General features: G+C 42.4%; 1 protein-coding gene across 7 annotated transcripts in view; it reads left to right on the top strand.

Annotated features, from left to right (window-relative positions):
* The window catches only part of KIF13A (kinesin family member 13A), a 235,139-nt gene that overhangs the window by 157,541 nt on the left and 60,721 nt on the right, over positions 1 to 16,877 (top strand). For all 7 annotated transcript variants that reach the window (XM_030817363.1, XM_030817358.1, XM_030817362.1 and 4 more), the window contains 7 exons: positions 610 to 721; positions 1,093 to 1,305; positions 4,218 to 4,328; positions 7,018 to 7,152; positions 9,897 to 10,027; positions 12,159 to 12,245; positions 12,349 to 12,515. In XM_030817363.1, the coding sequence (XP_030673223.1) occupies positions 610 to 721; positions 1,093 to 1,305; positions 4,218 to 4,328; positions 7,018 to 7,152; positions 9,897 to 10,027; positions 12,159 to 12,245; positions 12,349 to 12,515 (956 nt within the window). The remainder of the gene's footprint in view (positions 1 to 609; positions 722 to 1,092; positions 1,306 to 4,217; positions 4,329 to 7,017; positions 7,153 to 9,896; positions 10,028 to 12,158; positions 12,246 to 12,348; positions 12,516 to 16,877) is intronic.

Genomic DNA, 16,877 nt, shown 5'->3' with positions numbered 1-16,877 from the left:
TTTTACCATGTTGGCCGGGATGGTCTTGATCTCCTGACCCTTGACCTCATGATCCGCCTGCCTCGGCCTTCCAAAGTGCTGGGATTACAGGTGTGAGCCACCATGCCCAGCTGCATTTAACTTTTTAAACCATTTACAAAGCACTTTCTTTTTGTGATATTTTGGTTTTTGTGGGGTTTCTTTGTTTTTGTTTTTTTGAAAGAGTCTCACTCTGTCGCCCAGGCTGCAGTGCAGTGGCACAGTCTCGGCTCACTGCAACCTCTAACTCCCGGGTTCCAGAGATTCTCCTGCTTCAGCCTCCCAAGTAGCTGAGATGACAGGCACCTGCCACCACGCCCAGCTAATTTTTGTATTTTTAGTAGAGACAGGGTTTCACCATGTTGGCCAGGCTGGTCTCAAACCCCTGGCCTCAAGTGATTCATCCACCGTGGCCTCCCAAAGTGCTGGGATTACGGGCGTGAGCCACCAACGCCCAGCCTCCTCCCCCAGCTTCTTGACACATTAGTAGAGATTTGATTATATTAAGTGTGGAGCTTTATTGTTCTGCATATTTTATACTTAAACCAAATAAGCATTCCATAAAACTAATTTTTCATTTTTTCTTGACAGATCGCTTACAACCTTGGGGTTGGTTATATCATCACTGGCTGACCAGGCAGCTGGCAAGGGTAAAAGCAAATTTGTGCCTTATCGAGATTCAGTCCTCACTTGGCTGCTTAAGGTAATCCATTGCTCTAGTGTTCTTTTCCAAGTAAAAATTGGCTATTCCAGATGTGACAGAGTAAAGGTGTGTACAAAGCTAAACAAATACCTGAAGAACTCTCCTGATGACAGTTATTCTAATTCCTAGGAACACAGAATGAAAACTCCTTTTTATTCCATTTGAATGCTGTTTGACAGGCATTATTCATTGCTTGAATATAGAGAGGACACGTTTCATCTTGTCATGACATTATTTGTGAAATGCAAGTCCATTTCCACATAATGTTTCCTTCATAGAGAATAGTGTCATACCTAACACATTTAGTGCTTTTGTCATATGTGTTGTCCATGGAATGGGCTTCCTAAGATGCTGTTTGAAATACTTGGCAGGACAATTTGGGGGGCAACAGCCAAACCTCTATGATAGCCACAATCAGCCCAGCCGCAGACAACTATGAAGAGACCCTCTCCACATTAAGATATGCAGACCGAGCCAAAAGGATTGTGAACCATGCTGTTGTGAATGAGGACCCCAACGCAAAAGTGATCCGAGAACTGCGGGAGGAAGTCGAGAAACTGAGAGAGCAGCTCTCTCAGGCAGAGGTAAAAGCAGCCTGGTGCTCCCTGCTGGTAAAGTTCCCTGGCTTGTGGTATTTGACTGGCAAGGGTGTGCTCATTTGCAATTGTAGGTCATCTGATATGGTTTGGATTTATGTCCCCACCCAAATCTCATGTCGAATTGTAATCACCAGTGTTGGAGGAGGGGCCTGGTAGGAGGTGACTGGATCATGGGGGTGAACTTCCCCCTTGCTGTTCTCATGATAGTGAGTTCTCACCAGATCTGGCTGTTTAAAAGTGTGTGCCACCTCCCCTTTCACTCCCTTCCTCCTGCTCCAGTCATGTAGGATGTGCCTGCTTCCCCTTCTGCCATTATTGTAAGTTTCCTGAGGCCTCTCCCCAGCCATACTTTTTATGCAGCCTGTGGAACCGTGAGCCAATTAAACCCCCTTTTCTTTATAAATTACCCAGTCTCAGGTATTTCTTTATAGCAGTGCGAGAACTGACTAATACATCATCTCAATGTGGTTCGGCACTTCAGTGTTTATTGGCATCTGCCGAATGCTAAGCATTGTGAAGACCAACATGAGTAATACAAGACTTCTGTCCTAGGAACTTATAGTCATGGAAACAAACAAATAAGAGATAATTCCTGCTACTACCTGATCATTTGCTTCAGTAAATCAGTTGGCCTTTGAACTTTCAGTGGGAAAGTATGTTGTTTATATTAACATTATAAACTATTATTTCCACAGGGCCTTGCAATTTTCAGAGAATTTAGTTAGGTATCATCTCCTTGTTAAGCCATGGAAACAGCATGATCAAAGATAATTAAACATTAGGAATAATTCAGAAATCTTTTTGTTTTCCATTTATATCAGGCCCTGACAAGAAACAAAATCTTTTTGCATTGTTATCTTCTTTCTTTGGCTTTACTCAAACTTTAATAACGATATACTCTTCTAAATAGGTGTTGCTTTTTGCAAATTATTGGGTGAGGCACTGTCTTATTTGAAATATGTAAGAGGACAGCTTTGGAGGCCAAGTGCCTTAGTTTAAGTCACAGGGTTCCACATGCCAGGACTTGGGAGCGTATCTGACACTTCTAAGTTCACATTCCTTCACCACTCTCTTCTGACCCCACTGTAGTTGGGAGAGTATTAAGTTGTAAGAAAAAAAGAAAGAAAGAAAAACACAGTTAATGGCCATTATTTATGGAGCATTTACATGCCAGGCACTATGTTAACACTTTTATCCATCAGCGTATTTCATCAAAAAGTAATCAATAGAAGACTGAAAAAATAAAAAGGTGAAGCCAGGAGTCTGAATACTCCATTAATTGGTGATCTTGGCATTGCATTGTAATTGTTTGTTTATATATCTTTCTCTTCTTCCAGGCTGTGGCTCTTAAAGTACAGGATGCTGTGTTTTATTAATTTTTTTATCCCCAACCCCTAGCCTAACATTGATACTAGAAAGCACTTACCACAATACCTTGCACATAGTAGGCGCTCAATAAATGTTGCTGATTTTTATTATCATTTATAATCATTCAGTGCATTAAGTATAATTTTTTTAAAGATTGTAAGAAGGGTAGCAAAACACCAGAAAAATAAAAATGCTGGATAAACCTTGAAAATGGTCATGATGCTAGGAGGAAAGTATAATGGTTCTGCAGTGTGTTTATAGGTGGATTATCTAGTTATTTGCATTTCTACTGTGACCACATAATCTAGGCGAGGTGGCTCAAATCAATACCTGGCCAAAGGAAACAAAAGAAGAGCTACATAAGTCCACCTAGAATTTTCTTTCTCTGTTTCTTTTTTTTTTTTTTTGGCGGGGGCGGGTGCACAGAGTCTCTCTGTTGCCCAGGCTGGAGTGCAGCGGCACCATCTTGGCTCACTGCAACCTCCATCTCCTGGGTTCAAGTGATTCTTTTGCCTCAGCCTCCCAAGTAGCTAGGATTACAGACAGGCATGCACAATTACACCCAGCGAATTTTTTTTTATATTTTTAGTAGAGACAGTGTTTCGCCATGTTAGCCCAGCTGGTCTCAAGTAATCCACTCACCTCAGCCTCCCAAACTGTTGGGGTTACAGGCAGGAGCCATTGGCCTGGCCTTTAATTTTCATATATGTCCCACTGTACTCAGCACTAAATGCCACTGTCAGCCTCTGTTAATACCATGAGCCTCAGGCATGCTCAGCTAGCTTCCAGATCATCACATCCCAGCTTCTTGTCCAAGCTCTGCCATCTTTCTTGTTCACAGAGTTTTACTCTGTAGAGGCTCATGTTACTTTAAGGTGTCAAAGCATATTATGGACAAGTAAAGGCCTCTCCCCTCAAAATTTTGTTAAGCTACAAGTATCTGTATTGAAACCTCTTAGTTACTCTCCCTGAACAAACTAGAAGGAAAACCACTGCCCTTTTAGCCAGCTGTGCTGCTTCTGGGTGAATGATAATGATAAATAACAAAATGCATGACCATCAGTGGAGAAAGATAGTCTAAAGGCCCAGATTCAAAATTTAAAATACATAAGAAGTCTCTACCTTTTCTAGCAGATTAATTTAGCTGGAATTCATTTATTGATGATGAGTGTTAACCTCTGTCTTATTGAAAAAGAAGTCTGCTTAAGTAACCTTTTTTCCTGCTTATCTATTTCAAAGTTGAACGTTAGCATCTTTTAGGGCTTTAAATGTGAAATTTAAATATGATGGATAAAATGACTAATGATTTGTTTCATTTTCATTTAGGACACTGGTATTTCTTTTTCAGGGAGCAGCCATGTTCTCTTACATTCGTTTGATTAATAGGTTGAAAACCCACCCCAATAGCATATAACTTATTTTTTTCCAACAGACTATTGATAACTGCTTAAGAGGGACAGTAACTGATTGTCTTGTACATAATGGTGGAAAAATTTTGAACATCAGATATCTCTGGTTTCATTTTAAAGGCCATGAAGGCCCCCGAACTGAAGGAGAAGCTCGAAGAGTCTGAAAAGCTGATAAAAGAACTAACAGTGACTTGGGAAGAGAAGCTGAGGAAAACAGAAGAGATCGCACAGGTAGCTTGATAATTTAGCCCTAAAATACTGGGATTCTTTTTCATTTATTGTCTTTTCTGTGTAGTTTCCTGTCATCTTCAGAAAGTCTTTTTTTTTTTTTTTTTTTTTGAGACGGAGTCTCACTCTGTCACCCAGGCTGGGGTGCAGTGGCATGATCTCGACTCACTGCAACCTCCACCTCCCGGGCTCAAGCAGTTCACATGCCTTAGCCTCCCGAGTAGCTGGGATTACAGGTGCCCACTACTGTGCCTGGCTAATTTTTATATTTTTTAGTAGAGATGGGGTTTCATCATGTTGGCCAGGCTGGTCTCAAACTCCTGACCTCAGATGATCTGCCAGCCGCAGCCTCCCAAAGTGCTGAGATTACAGGCATGAGCCACTGCACCCGGCCTCAGAAAGTCTTTTAAGGGCCCTTTTCTGCTGAACCAGAGATGGCAAAGATCACTTTTTTTTTTTTTTTGGAGACAAGGTCTCCCTCTGTCACCCGGGCGTGTCACCCAGGCTGGAGTACAGCAGCTTAATCACAGCTCTCTTGCAGCTTCAACATCCTGGGCTCAAGTGATTCTCCTCCCTCAGCCCCCGAAGTAGCTGGGACCACAGGCATGTGCTACCATGCCCAGCTAATTTTATCTATTTTTTTGTAGGGCTGGGGTCTTATTTTGTTTCCTGGGCTGGTCTCAAACTCCTGAGCTCAAGTGATTCTTCTGCCTCAGCCTCCCAGAGTGCTGGGGTTACAGGCGTGAGCCACTGTGCCTCGCCCAGCAAAGATCACTTTTAGACATTGACGTCATGTCTTTTTATCAACGTACAGTTTGGCCCATATATTTGCTAGATGTGTTAGATAGCACTAAATTTGAACAAGCATGGTTACAGAAAATGTCATTCATATTTCCTGCTCTTCACATTTAAACGAAAGTCTGTTTCCTGATTTTTTTTTTTGCAGACAGAGTCTCACTCTGTCACCCAGGCTGGAGTGCAGTGGTGCAATCTCGGCTCACTGCAGCCTCCGCCTCGTGGGTACAAGCGATTCTTCTGCCTCAGCCTCCCAAGTAGCTGGGACTAGAGGCTCACGCCACCACTACTGGCTAATTATTTTTGTACTTTAGTAGAGATGGGGTTTCACCGTGTTGCCCCAGCTGATCTCAAACTCCTGAGCTCAGGCAATCCACCCACCTTGGCCTCCCAAAGTGCTAGGATTACAAGTGTGAGCCACTGTGCCCAGCCTTGTTTTGTGATTTTTAGATCACCTGGCAAAGCATGAGGCTACCTGATTTTTATTTTATTTTATTTTATTTTATTTATTTATTTATTGAGATGGAGCCTTGCTTCGTCACCCAGACTGGAATGCAGTGGCGCAATCTTGGCTCACTGCGACCTCCGCCTCCCCAGTTCAAGCTATTCTCCTGCCTCAGCCTCCCAAGTAGCTAGGACTATAGGTGTGTCCCACTACACTTGGCCAATTTTTGTATTTTTTAGTAGAGACAGGGATTCACCATGTTGGCCAGGCTGGTCTCGAACTCCTAACCTCTGGTGATCCACCCGCCTTGGCCTCCCAAGAGGCTACCTAATTGACAGAGAATTTGTAACATATAGCATATCATAATTTTTTCAGTATATTTGATTATTTGGGCTTGTTAGGAAATGCTGTATGTTTATATTTTAACTTTTACTTAAGTTAAAATATAAAGGAAGGACTAATTCTCAGGGTTATATGCATTATGAATTTCTCTATATATTTCACGAACATTTTTAATCTCATCGATCATTTGGAAATATTGGACCATCCCAATCACATAGCTTAACAGCAGTCACTGGAACCCAGTCCAGCCTTCTGCTGATATGTTTCTTATCGTTCACACCCACACACACCCATGCACCTCACTCACTATCCCGCTTAACATTGCTTTATGTTTCTCCATAGTAATTAACACCATTGGAAATTCTGTGTACCATATTGACTTAACTGTTTTCTTATGGCCTGTCTCCTCCCACCAGAATATAACTTTTCATGAAAGACGGGACTTTATTGGGTTCAGTGCTGTATTCCCAGCCTGAGATCAATACCTACTACATTGTAGACTCTAATAAATATATCTTGAATGAATGAATGAGTGAATACAAGGCCTTCTGCAGTAGAGACCCAACCTTCTCTTCCAGCCTTAACTCTCACTGCTTTCCCATATTTGCCAGGGGTTCTTGGACCCTGAGTATGTCCAGAACCTTTCTTTACTGTGCTTCCATATGCCCTGCCCCAAGAACACCCTATCTTTATATTTCTGTTGAAATTATTCTTATGCTTCAAGAACTATCTCAAATATATTCTCTTTCTGCAGCCTTTCTTGGTCTCTTAACCCATCATGATCTCTCTCCTTGGAAGCCCCTGGCATTTTGTAACCTTCAATAGCACAACACTCTCCTCTTTTGTGCTCTAGTTATGTGGTCTTGTTCCCTCTACTAGACTCTAAGCTCCTAAAGAGCCAAAATGGTGTCTGGTTCATCCTTGGTGCCCCTATCACGCCTGCCACAAGATGTCATGCACTGCAGACTCTTGTTAATGTGGTTGAGCAAAGTAGCATGTGTAATCCCATTGGCATTGTCCCCAGAAACAGTGACTTACTCTTTCCGTGGATACATCTTGTGAATAGAACAACAAACAGAGTTTCCTTCTTTTGTCTGTTTTTGTGCACAGGAAAGACAACGACAACTTGAAAGCATGGGGATTTCCCTGGAGATGTCTGGTATCAAGGTGGGGGATGACAAATGCTACTTAGTCAATCTGAATGCAGACCCTGCTCTTAACGAACTTCTGGTTTATTATTTAAAGGTAGGAGAACATATAAATACATATGCAATCAAGATTCATTCCTATACAGTTCGTAGTTGAATCTGGGTGCCTGTCTCTGTGATGCTGCTTTTTGCATCCAGCTTCGCCCTCAGTAAAACTAAGATGGATAGTGCCCTCAGATCACCACTGAGAAGGAAAAACAGCTATTTTGTATCATGTGAGGCTGTGCAGTTGGGGCTGATCTCCTGTGAGTCCAGGCTTCAGAGTGGCACAAGTGGGCAACAGTAGGTGTCAAGGTGATGCCTAGCTTTATGAGAAGGCTCTAGGTGTGAGATGGTGAGGATTCTGGGAATATCTGTGTTCTTCCACAAAGCTCCTGAGAAGCTCTGGAGGTTCTTACTTATGCTTCTGAGTAATTCCAAGGAGATCTCAAGATCAACACAAGCCTAAAGGAGACCCTCGTCCTAGATTAAATAGACAACAACGTTCTTCTAGGTCTATCCCTTGTAAACCTACATCCTCAGGAAATAACTTTTGGTCCCATAATCACCCTTCAAGTGTAGAGGTGGGATGGGGCCACCCTGTTGCCACTGTGGTCGCAGGACATGCCATGTTGGATAGCTTACTATAGCAGTTCTCAAATTTTCTGACTTCAGAACCCATTTACACTCTTAAAAAGTATCAAGGACTCCAAAGAACTTTCGTGTATCTGGGTTATATCTGTGTTTACTGTATTGGACCCTAAGACTGAGAACATTTTAAACTACAAACATAAACGTACAACCCTTAGCCCTCAGGGCTATAACATCATTATATGTCTCATAGACTCTAGAAAACTCCACCAATACATGCATGATAAAAAGAGAGCAGAGGCAAACAACGTGTTAATGTTTCTATTAAAGTAGTTTTGACCTCATAGGCCTCCTGAAAGGTTCTCAGAGACCCCAGGCGTTCTCAGATCACACTTTTAGAACTGCTTGCTTACTCTGCAAAGTGAGAAATAAGATATCTGATTGACATTGATATAGGACACCGTGACTGACATAAGGCATTCAGCCAATCATCAGGGCATTTTTAATCTCACACATACACACACTCTCTGAGTTACAGAAACGAACTTTCAAGGATTGGGGACCTGGGGACTTGAAGGCAGCTTACATATGCTGTCCACACACCTAAATCTCTGAATGCAAAGTTATTGCCTGCTTGTGAACAGTGAGGCACCCTGTTAAGGATTCTGATCTGCCTAGTAAATATATAAAATGCAATGGAGAATAAGCCAAAATTGAAGCAAGGAGCTTCAGTCTTCTATAATCCTTTCCCTTCTACTTTTCCTAGAGACATAAATTTGATACAAATAGCCCCTGAGTTGTTGAGAGTCCCCCAACAAACTTAAGATCTGTTCATTTAAGCAATGAGTAGGGGTAAGGAATTGTCTCTGAAATCTTAATTTTGAAAGACCAATCCTTATACTTTCTCTGTCAAATAGGGAGGTATTATTATAGTTATTAAACTATTTTAAGAGCAATGGAAAAAAATGGGATAAGCAGTGACTGAATCACCAATAGTTACAGTCCTCGTATGTCTTGAGGTTCAGGTACTTAAAATCACATGAGGCCAGGTGCGGTGTGTTTACTGTATTGGACGCTATCAGTGTCAATCTGATGTCCTATTTCTCACTTGGCAATGTAAGCAAGCAGTTCTGAAAGTGTGATCTGGGGTCTCTGAGAACCTTTCATGAGGCCTGTGAGGTCAAAACTACTTTAATAGAAGCATGAACATGTTGTTTGCCTCTGCTCTCTCATTTTATCATGCATGTATTGGTGGAGTTTTCCAGAGTCTATGAGACATGTAATGATGATATAGCCCTGAGGGCTAAGGGTTGTATGTTTATGTTTGTAGTTTAAAATGTTCTCAGTCTCACACCAGTAATCCCAGAGCTTTGGGTGGCCAAGGCAGGCGGATCACTTGAGGCCAGGAGTTCAAGACCAGGCTGGCGAACATGGTGAAACCCCCATCTGTACTAAAAATAAAAATTAGCCGGACGTGGTGGCGCATACCTGTAATCCCAGCTACTCAGGAGGCTGAGGCAAGAGAATCTCTTGAACCCAGGAGGCAGAGGTTGCAGTGAGCTGAAATTGCACCACTGCTCTCCAGCCTGGGTGACAGAGTTAGACACCATGTCAAAAAAAAAAAAAATCACACAAGTTTGTACATGGTAGGACCCACAGGCATCAATACTCTATGTAATATCAGTATTAGAAATTCAAAATTTTTAGCATTTTCAAAGTTGAATATTTTAAGATATGACTATCAATGAAACTGCTTTTTAATGGTTCTTAAATTTGTGTAACTGTTTTCAAAACACTTTCACTGTTAATTTAGATGATCCTAAAAGAAATCTAAGTAGGTGAAATAGATAATATTATCCTGGTTTTGCCAACAAAGAAACTGAGGCTCAGAGAGTGAAATGGCTTGCCCGTAGTCAAGTCAAAATTGAAACTCAAAAGTATTCTACTGTCAAGTCCAATTTCCTGTGTTAAAAACAATAACTAATCATTGTCGATTGGGGATTTTTTTTGGTAGTGTTTAAACTTTTTTTTTAATTTGGTGTATTAAGGGTAAGCGTTTTACTTTTAATGCTTAAGATATTTAACATCTGTGGCAGGATTCGTTTAATATTTTTGTGCATATGCTGCTGAATTATTCAAATTGATTGTGATACATTTTTGTTGAGTTACTTATAAATGTGGGTTTTTCTTTCTTTAATAATCTTTTACTAGGATCACACTAGGGTGGGTGCAGATACCTCTCAAGATATCCAGCTTTTTGGCATAGGAATTCAGCCTGAGCACTGTGAGATTGACATTGCATCTGATGGAGACGTCAGTCTTACTCCAAAAGAAAATGCAAGGTAAGAAAAGTAAATGGCAACTTCACGTGTCTTGTGTGCCTTATTTTCAGAAGGAGAAGGCTGCCTCTTTCTGTTTGCTTTCAGCTATATTAAAGTTAAGGATACACTGGGTCCTCAAGGGGGCCTTGCTTTCTGATTGTAGCGAGTGATTACTGTGAAGGAGTGACTATTTTTGTATGCGAGTTCTAGTTCCACTTATTCCATAACTCTGAGCTTTAGAACCTTGTAAAGATCAGGAGTCCAATAATGAGAGTAAGTGAAAAGAGTAACTTATTGGAAAATTAAAACTCAACATGACATTTCCTTTCTTTCATCACACTTTACCTGACAGTCCTTTGGCAAGTTAACCTTCAATTAACTATTTAGTTATCTCGTCCACCTCCAATGTTTTGTTTTGTTTTTAAATACCAGAAAATTGGCTGGGCGGGGTGGCTCACACGTGTAATCCCAGCACTTTGGGAGGCTGAGGCAGGAGTGTTGCTTGAGCCCAGGAGTTCAAGACTAGCCTGGGCAGTATAGTGAGACACCATCGCTACAGAAAATAAATTAAAAAATTAGCTGAGCATGGTGTTCGATTCCTCTAGTCCCAGCTACTCACAAGGCTGAGGTGGGAGGATCACTCAAGCTCAGGAGGTCGAGGCTACAGTAAGCCATGGTCATGGCACTGCACTCTAGCCTAGCCTAGGTTACAGAGCGAGACCCTGTCTCAAAAAAAAAAAAAAAAAAAAGTAGAGAGAATAATAAAAAATGTAGAGAGAATAATATAATGAAACCCCATGGACCCATCCTCCAGTTTTAAAAATGAGCACCTCATAGACGATTTTGTTATTTATATGCCTTCCATATCTCCTCCTCCTTCCTAAAGCAGGTCAGAAACAGTGGCTCACACCTGTAATCCCAGCACTTTGGGAGGCCAAGATGGGCATATTGCCTGAGTCCAGGAGTTCAAGACCAGCCTGAGCAACATGGCGAAACCCCCTACTCTACAAAAAAAATACAAAAAATTAGCTGGTATAGTGGTGCACACCCGTAGTCTCTGCTACTCAGGAGGCTGAGGTGGGAGGATCACTTGAGCCCAGGAGGTTGAGCTGTAGTGAGTCATAATTGCGCCATTGCACTCCAGCCTGGACAACCAGAGTAAGACCGTGTCTCAAAAAGAAAAAAAATATATTTTATTTATTTATTTATTTATTTTGAGACAGAGTCTCACTCTGTTGCCCGGGCTGGAGTGCAGTGGCAAGATCTCGGCTCACTGCAACCTCTGCCTTCCTGGTTTAAGCAAACCTCCTGCCTCAGCCTCCCGAGTAGCTGGGATTACAGGCGCCCACCACCACACCCAGAAAAAAAAATTATTTTAAAGTAGATTCCAGATTTTATAACATTGTATCTATAAAATCTCAGTATGTCTCTCTGAAAGATGAAGATTCTTAAATATAGTTTCAATATCATCATACCTAAAATAATTAATAATAATTCATTACTAATCATCATATAGCCAGTCAGTGTTCAGATTTCCCCAGTTGTTTCATCAGTTTTCTTTTTCAGTTGTTTCTTGAAATTAGGAGCTAGATAAAATCCTACCATTGTTTTATAGTATTCCTTTTAGATCTTTTTTAACAAATGGGTTTCCTCTTCCTCTCTTCTGTGTGTGTGTGTGTCTGTTTATCCCTGTCTCTCTCTGCCTTTCTCTCTTCTTCCTTGCATTTTATTTGTTGAAGTCACCTCATTGTTGATCCTAGAGGTTCCCACAGTCAGGATTTTGCTCACTGCATCCCATGGCATCATTTCACATCCTCCATTGTTCTCTGTATTTCCTAAACTGGCATTTAAATGTGGAAGCTTGATCAGGTTCAGCTCAAATTTTGACAAGAATAGCCATGGGTGGTGCTTTCTGTCTCCATCAGGAGTGTATCATGTCAGGTTCTCAGTCTCTGAGGGGTGTTGGCAGCCCTTGGTCCTCATGGCTTAGATCGTGTGTTTTCACAGTGGTTACACATTCTGCTCTTCCTTCTTTAAGCATTAGTTGAATGCATTTATTAAGAGAAAGCTCCCGCAGTTATCTCTTTGGCTACCAGGGCAGGGTCTTGTGCTCCTTCCCATTCACCTGGTATTTTCCCTCGTGTTCTCCCAGGTCTTGTGTGAACGGCACCCTTGTGTGCAGTACCACCCAGCTGTGGCATGGTGACCGAATCCTATGGGGAAATAATCACTTTTTTAGGTAACATCTTTGTGTTCTGTAATATATTTTCGTATATATTTTTTCTGTTATCTATTTAAGTGTAAAACAAGTTGATTTTCTCTAATGGTGAAAAACCCCACAGAATAAACTTACCTAAGAGGAAACGTCGAGATTGGTTGAAAGACTTTGAAAAAGAAACGGGCCCGCCAGAGCATGACCTGGATGCAGCCAGTGAGGCTTCCTCTGAACCAGACTATAACTATGAATTTGCACAGATGGAAGTTATCATGAAAACCCTGAATAGTAATGGTAAGACCCTCACTCTGTGTTCCAGCAGCTTGGGCAATTCCTCACCTCACACCATTCAGTGAGGGATAAGCATGCATCAGGTGTCATTCTGCAATTCCACATTTTAAACACATAAAACTGCTCATTTCTTTAAAAGGCCATCAGTGAATAACTAATGACAAGATGTAGGGGAGATGGTCTTCTCTCTCAGTTACAACCAGGATATGGATGGTCCCGTTTTTGAGACCTCTTATTCCCAAGCCAATTGTGGTAACATTTCTACGGGCCTAGAGTACTGAATGATTTTGACAAAATTCCTTACCAAATTTCTCATCATCGAGCCTATCATATCTGAATCCTTGAGAATATGAAAGTCCCCAAGGGAATATAAATTCAGGAATTTCAAATATAATCTAATGGAAAGATAAAAGTCACAGCATTTTAGTATGAACTGAATTGGAAATTTTACCCCAAAGATACTTATTTAATAAGCCTAGATCACTTTTCCAAAAATGATAGTGAAAATGAAATGCTTTATAGCCTCTTTATTTGACTTATACTCCAAGCTTCACATCTAAAAGTCCGTGTTTCTTTACCTTTTCTTTCTTATTCTGTGCCTATACACACCTGCCTGCGTTAAATAAAATAGACACCAATTCTTTCCTTTTTTGCTGTTTCATAAATCTGCCCTTTCTTTTCCCATCTCCCAGTGTCTTAATTGGTAGATTTGATGACTGGGACTTAGAAGCCAGAAGCAATGTTCTCCTGTTACCAACCACAAGATGACATTTCTGGGACTAGAACGACTTTATGAGGATAAAACTGAGGCTGTTTAGGGCTACCTGAGAAAGGTAGTTCATAGGCTTAGTCCAACCTCTCCTCATTCATCTGAACTTGGGGCACCTGAGGTTCCTTAACTTGAACTAGGGTGGACCTCCAGGGCCCTGAGGGCCCCAAGACGTCTAGGCAGCCTCTACCTGACAGGAGGATTGAATAGCATTTTTTTTTTCTTTTTTTGTCTTTTTTTTTTTTTTTTTTGAGACGGAGTCTCTCTCTGTTGCCCAGGCTGGAGTGCAGTGGCATGATCTCGGTTCACTGCAAGCTCCACCTCCCGGGTTCACACCGTTCTCCTCCCTCAGCCTCTGAAGTAGCTGGGACTACAGGCACCTGCCACCACGCCTGGCTAATTTTTTTGTATTTTTAATAGAGACGGGGTTTCACCGTGTTAGCCAGGATAGTCTCGATCTCCCGACCTCGTGATCCACCCGTCTTGGCCTCCCAAAGTGCTGGGATTACAGGCGTGAGCCACCACGCCCAGCCGAGCATTTTGTTTTTCACAGTTGAGCTCTTCCCTTAAACATTGGCGTTCTCACTTTACTCTTTGAGCCTATCTGGGAAGAATTTGAGCATAGAGAGTTGTGGCATATGTGCTGCCAAGGCAAGCACATGGTGAGAGAATTATCAGATCTCTGGCATATCAAATTGGGGATTCTGTTGCAGGAATAAAGCTTTTGGCCTTTTCGTTGATTTCTGTTTATGAAGTTTTTGCCTAGGGGGCCTCTTTTTTTAATTATAAAAATGAAATATAGGGCCGGGTGTGGTGGCTCATGCCTGTAAATCGCAGCACTTAGGGAGGCCAAGGTGGGTGGATCACCTGAGGTCAGGAGTTCGAGACCAGCCTGACCAACATGCCAAAATCCCATATCTACAAAAAATACAAAAGTTAGCCAGGCATGGTGGCACATGGCTGTAATCCCAGCTACTCGAAAGGCAGAGGCAGGAGAATCGCTTGAACCCAGGAGGCAGAGGTTGAGCCAAGATCACATCACTGCACTCCAGCCTGGGTGACAGAATGAGACTCCTTATCAAAAAAAAAAAAAGAAATTTAAATTAAAGGCTAGGCGTGGTGGCTCACATCTGTAATCCCAGCACTTTGGGAGGCCGAGACGGGCAGATCGCTTGAGGCCAGGACTTGGAGACCAGCCTGGGCAACATAGTGAAACCCCATCTCTACTAAAAATACAGAAATTAGCCAGGCATGGTGGTTCGCACCTGTAATCCCAACAGTTTGGGAGGCTGAGGCAGGCAGATTACTTGAGGCCAGGAGTTCGAGACCAGCCTGGCTAACATGGTGAAACCCTGTCTCTACTAAAAATACAAAAATTAGCCAGGTGTGGTGTTGCATGCCTGAAATCTTAGCTACTCGGGAGGCTGGAGCATGAGAATCACTTGAACCTGAGAGGTGGAGGTTGCAGTGAGCCAAGATCACACCACTGCACTCCAGCCTGAGTGACAGAGCGACAGTCTATTTCAAAAAAAGAAAGGAAAGAAAGGAAGGAAGGAAAAAGAGAGGGAGGAAGGCAGGGAGGGGGGAGTGGGGGCGGGGAGAGAGAGAGAGCCAGCCAGCCAGCCAGGCAGACTGTGAAAAACAAGTGTAATGTATTTATATAAAGAGTATAGAGGCCAGGCATGGCAGCTAATGCCTGTAATCCCAGCACTTTGGGAGGCTGAGGCAGGTGGTTCACCTGAGGTCAGGAGTTCAAGACCAGCCTGGCCAACATGGTGAAACCCCATCTCTACTAAAAATTTAAAAATAAAAAAATTAGCCGGCATGGTGGCAGGTGCCTGTAATCCCAGCTACCCGGGAGACTGAGGCAGGAGAATCACTTGAACCCAAGAGGCAGAGGTTGCAGTGATCCAAGATCGCGCCATTGCACTCCAGCCTGGGCAATAAGAGCGAAACTCTGTCTCAAAAAAAAAAAAAAAGTATAGAACCATGAAGAAAAAAGTGGGAAAAAACCTTATGAGAAAGTTTGGCAATTTCTGTCTTTAAACAGTAAAAGTAGAGTGTTAAGATTAGCCACTGGGGCTTTTGGCCCTGCAGTGCAGGGTGGACCATAGCTAGGAATCAAGATTCATTCCACTCTGCTACTTCCCCACCAATTGGGAGGAATCCCAGAGACATTCCAAAGTGATGTTCAGACATCAGAATCACATTAATGGGTCATTTAACAACCTGCCTGAACAACAAGTCTGCTGTGAGTGATCTTTTGGAAGCCTGAGTGGATACAGGGTGTTCAGGAGGATGTAGACTCCAAACTCCAGGTGGAGGAACTCCCACTGGAGAGAGCTCATTGCTTCAGCAGACGTTACAGAATCTAGACATCTCTAGTTGCTAACTCTGCAGAGTTTACAGGTGGTATCAGTTTAATCATTTAGCCCTCCCAGATCATAGGTTTCTTATTTTAATCAATTACTGCCTTCTTATATGTAAATTAACTCCTTCAATAATCAATGAGTATTTAGTAAGCATTTGTTAATTCCTCTGATCCTCTCAGCCAAACCAATTGGAGTCATCAGTGGCCTGGTGCACAGTGTTAACATGAGTTATTCTTTTGTATCCCAGATCAGGCCTTGCTCTCCAGTGTTGATTTTGTCCATATTGAAGTCATATTTATGGCCAGGCGCAATGGCTCACACTTGTAATCCCAGCACTTTGGGAGGCTGAGGTGGACAGATCACTTGAGGGCAGGAGTTCGAGACCACCCTAGCTAACATGGTGAATCCCAATCTATCTCAAAAATACAAAAATTTAGCCGGGTGTGGTGATGCGTGCCTGTAGTCTCAGCTATTCAAGAGGCTGACACAGGAGCACCGCCTGAACCTGGGAGGTGGAGGCCACAGTTAGAGCTGAGATCGCACCATTGCACTTCAGCCTGGGTGACAGAGCAAGACTTCATCACAAAAAAAAAAAAAAAAAAAAGAAGTCATGTTTCCCCCTACCCTATCCTTTACCCAGTTCCAGTGGAGCTTCCCTTTGGGGCATACACACAGTCTCTGATGCAAGTGCTGACGTGCTGGTGGCTGGACGGTGTTCACTGTGATTCCCCTCTACTGCTAGGTGGCTTCCCGATAATAAGCCTATCTGCCTGGTGGTCATCCCCTTGGTGGTCTTATTTGAAGATCCTCTTTCCTCTCATGTGGTTTCAGACGAAGCTCCTTCACAAACACTGGGATAAAGGTTTTTAACTGATTGGCATTGGCATGAGGGAGCTTGGCTGGTTTTTAGCAGTGCTGCTGATTGATGCTCATGCTCCATGCTTTGGCAAAAATCTAACTAACATGATTGGGAAGAAGCTGGAGTTTTCTGGCTGATGAAGGTGTTCTGTATTCTTCATTGAGGAATGTTCCTTTTCAATTGTGAACACCCCACCCCCAACACATACACACACACACACACACACACACACACACACACACACCATGTCCCAATTCCATTTGCCTTCCAGATTTTGGTTAAACTCTTAACAGCTGCTATTCTTCTGTATGTGTGCAACAGCACTGAAAAGTATTATTGGTATTATTACTGCTATTATTGATGGC

Source organism: Nomascus leucogenys, chromosome 8 (assembly GCF_006542625.1).
Source record: "Nomascus leucogenys isolate Asia chromosome 8, Asia_NLE_v1, whole genome shotgun sequence".
NCBI lineage: Eukaryota > Metazoa > Chordata > Mammalia > Primates > Hylobatidae > Nomascus > Nomascus leucogenys.
Note: the sequence above shows the minus strand (reverse complement) of the source record. Positions and strands in the feature narration are given on the sequence as shown.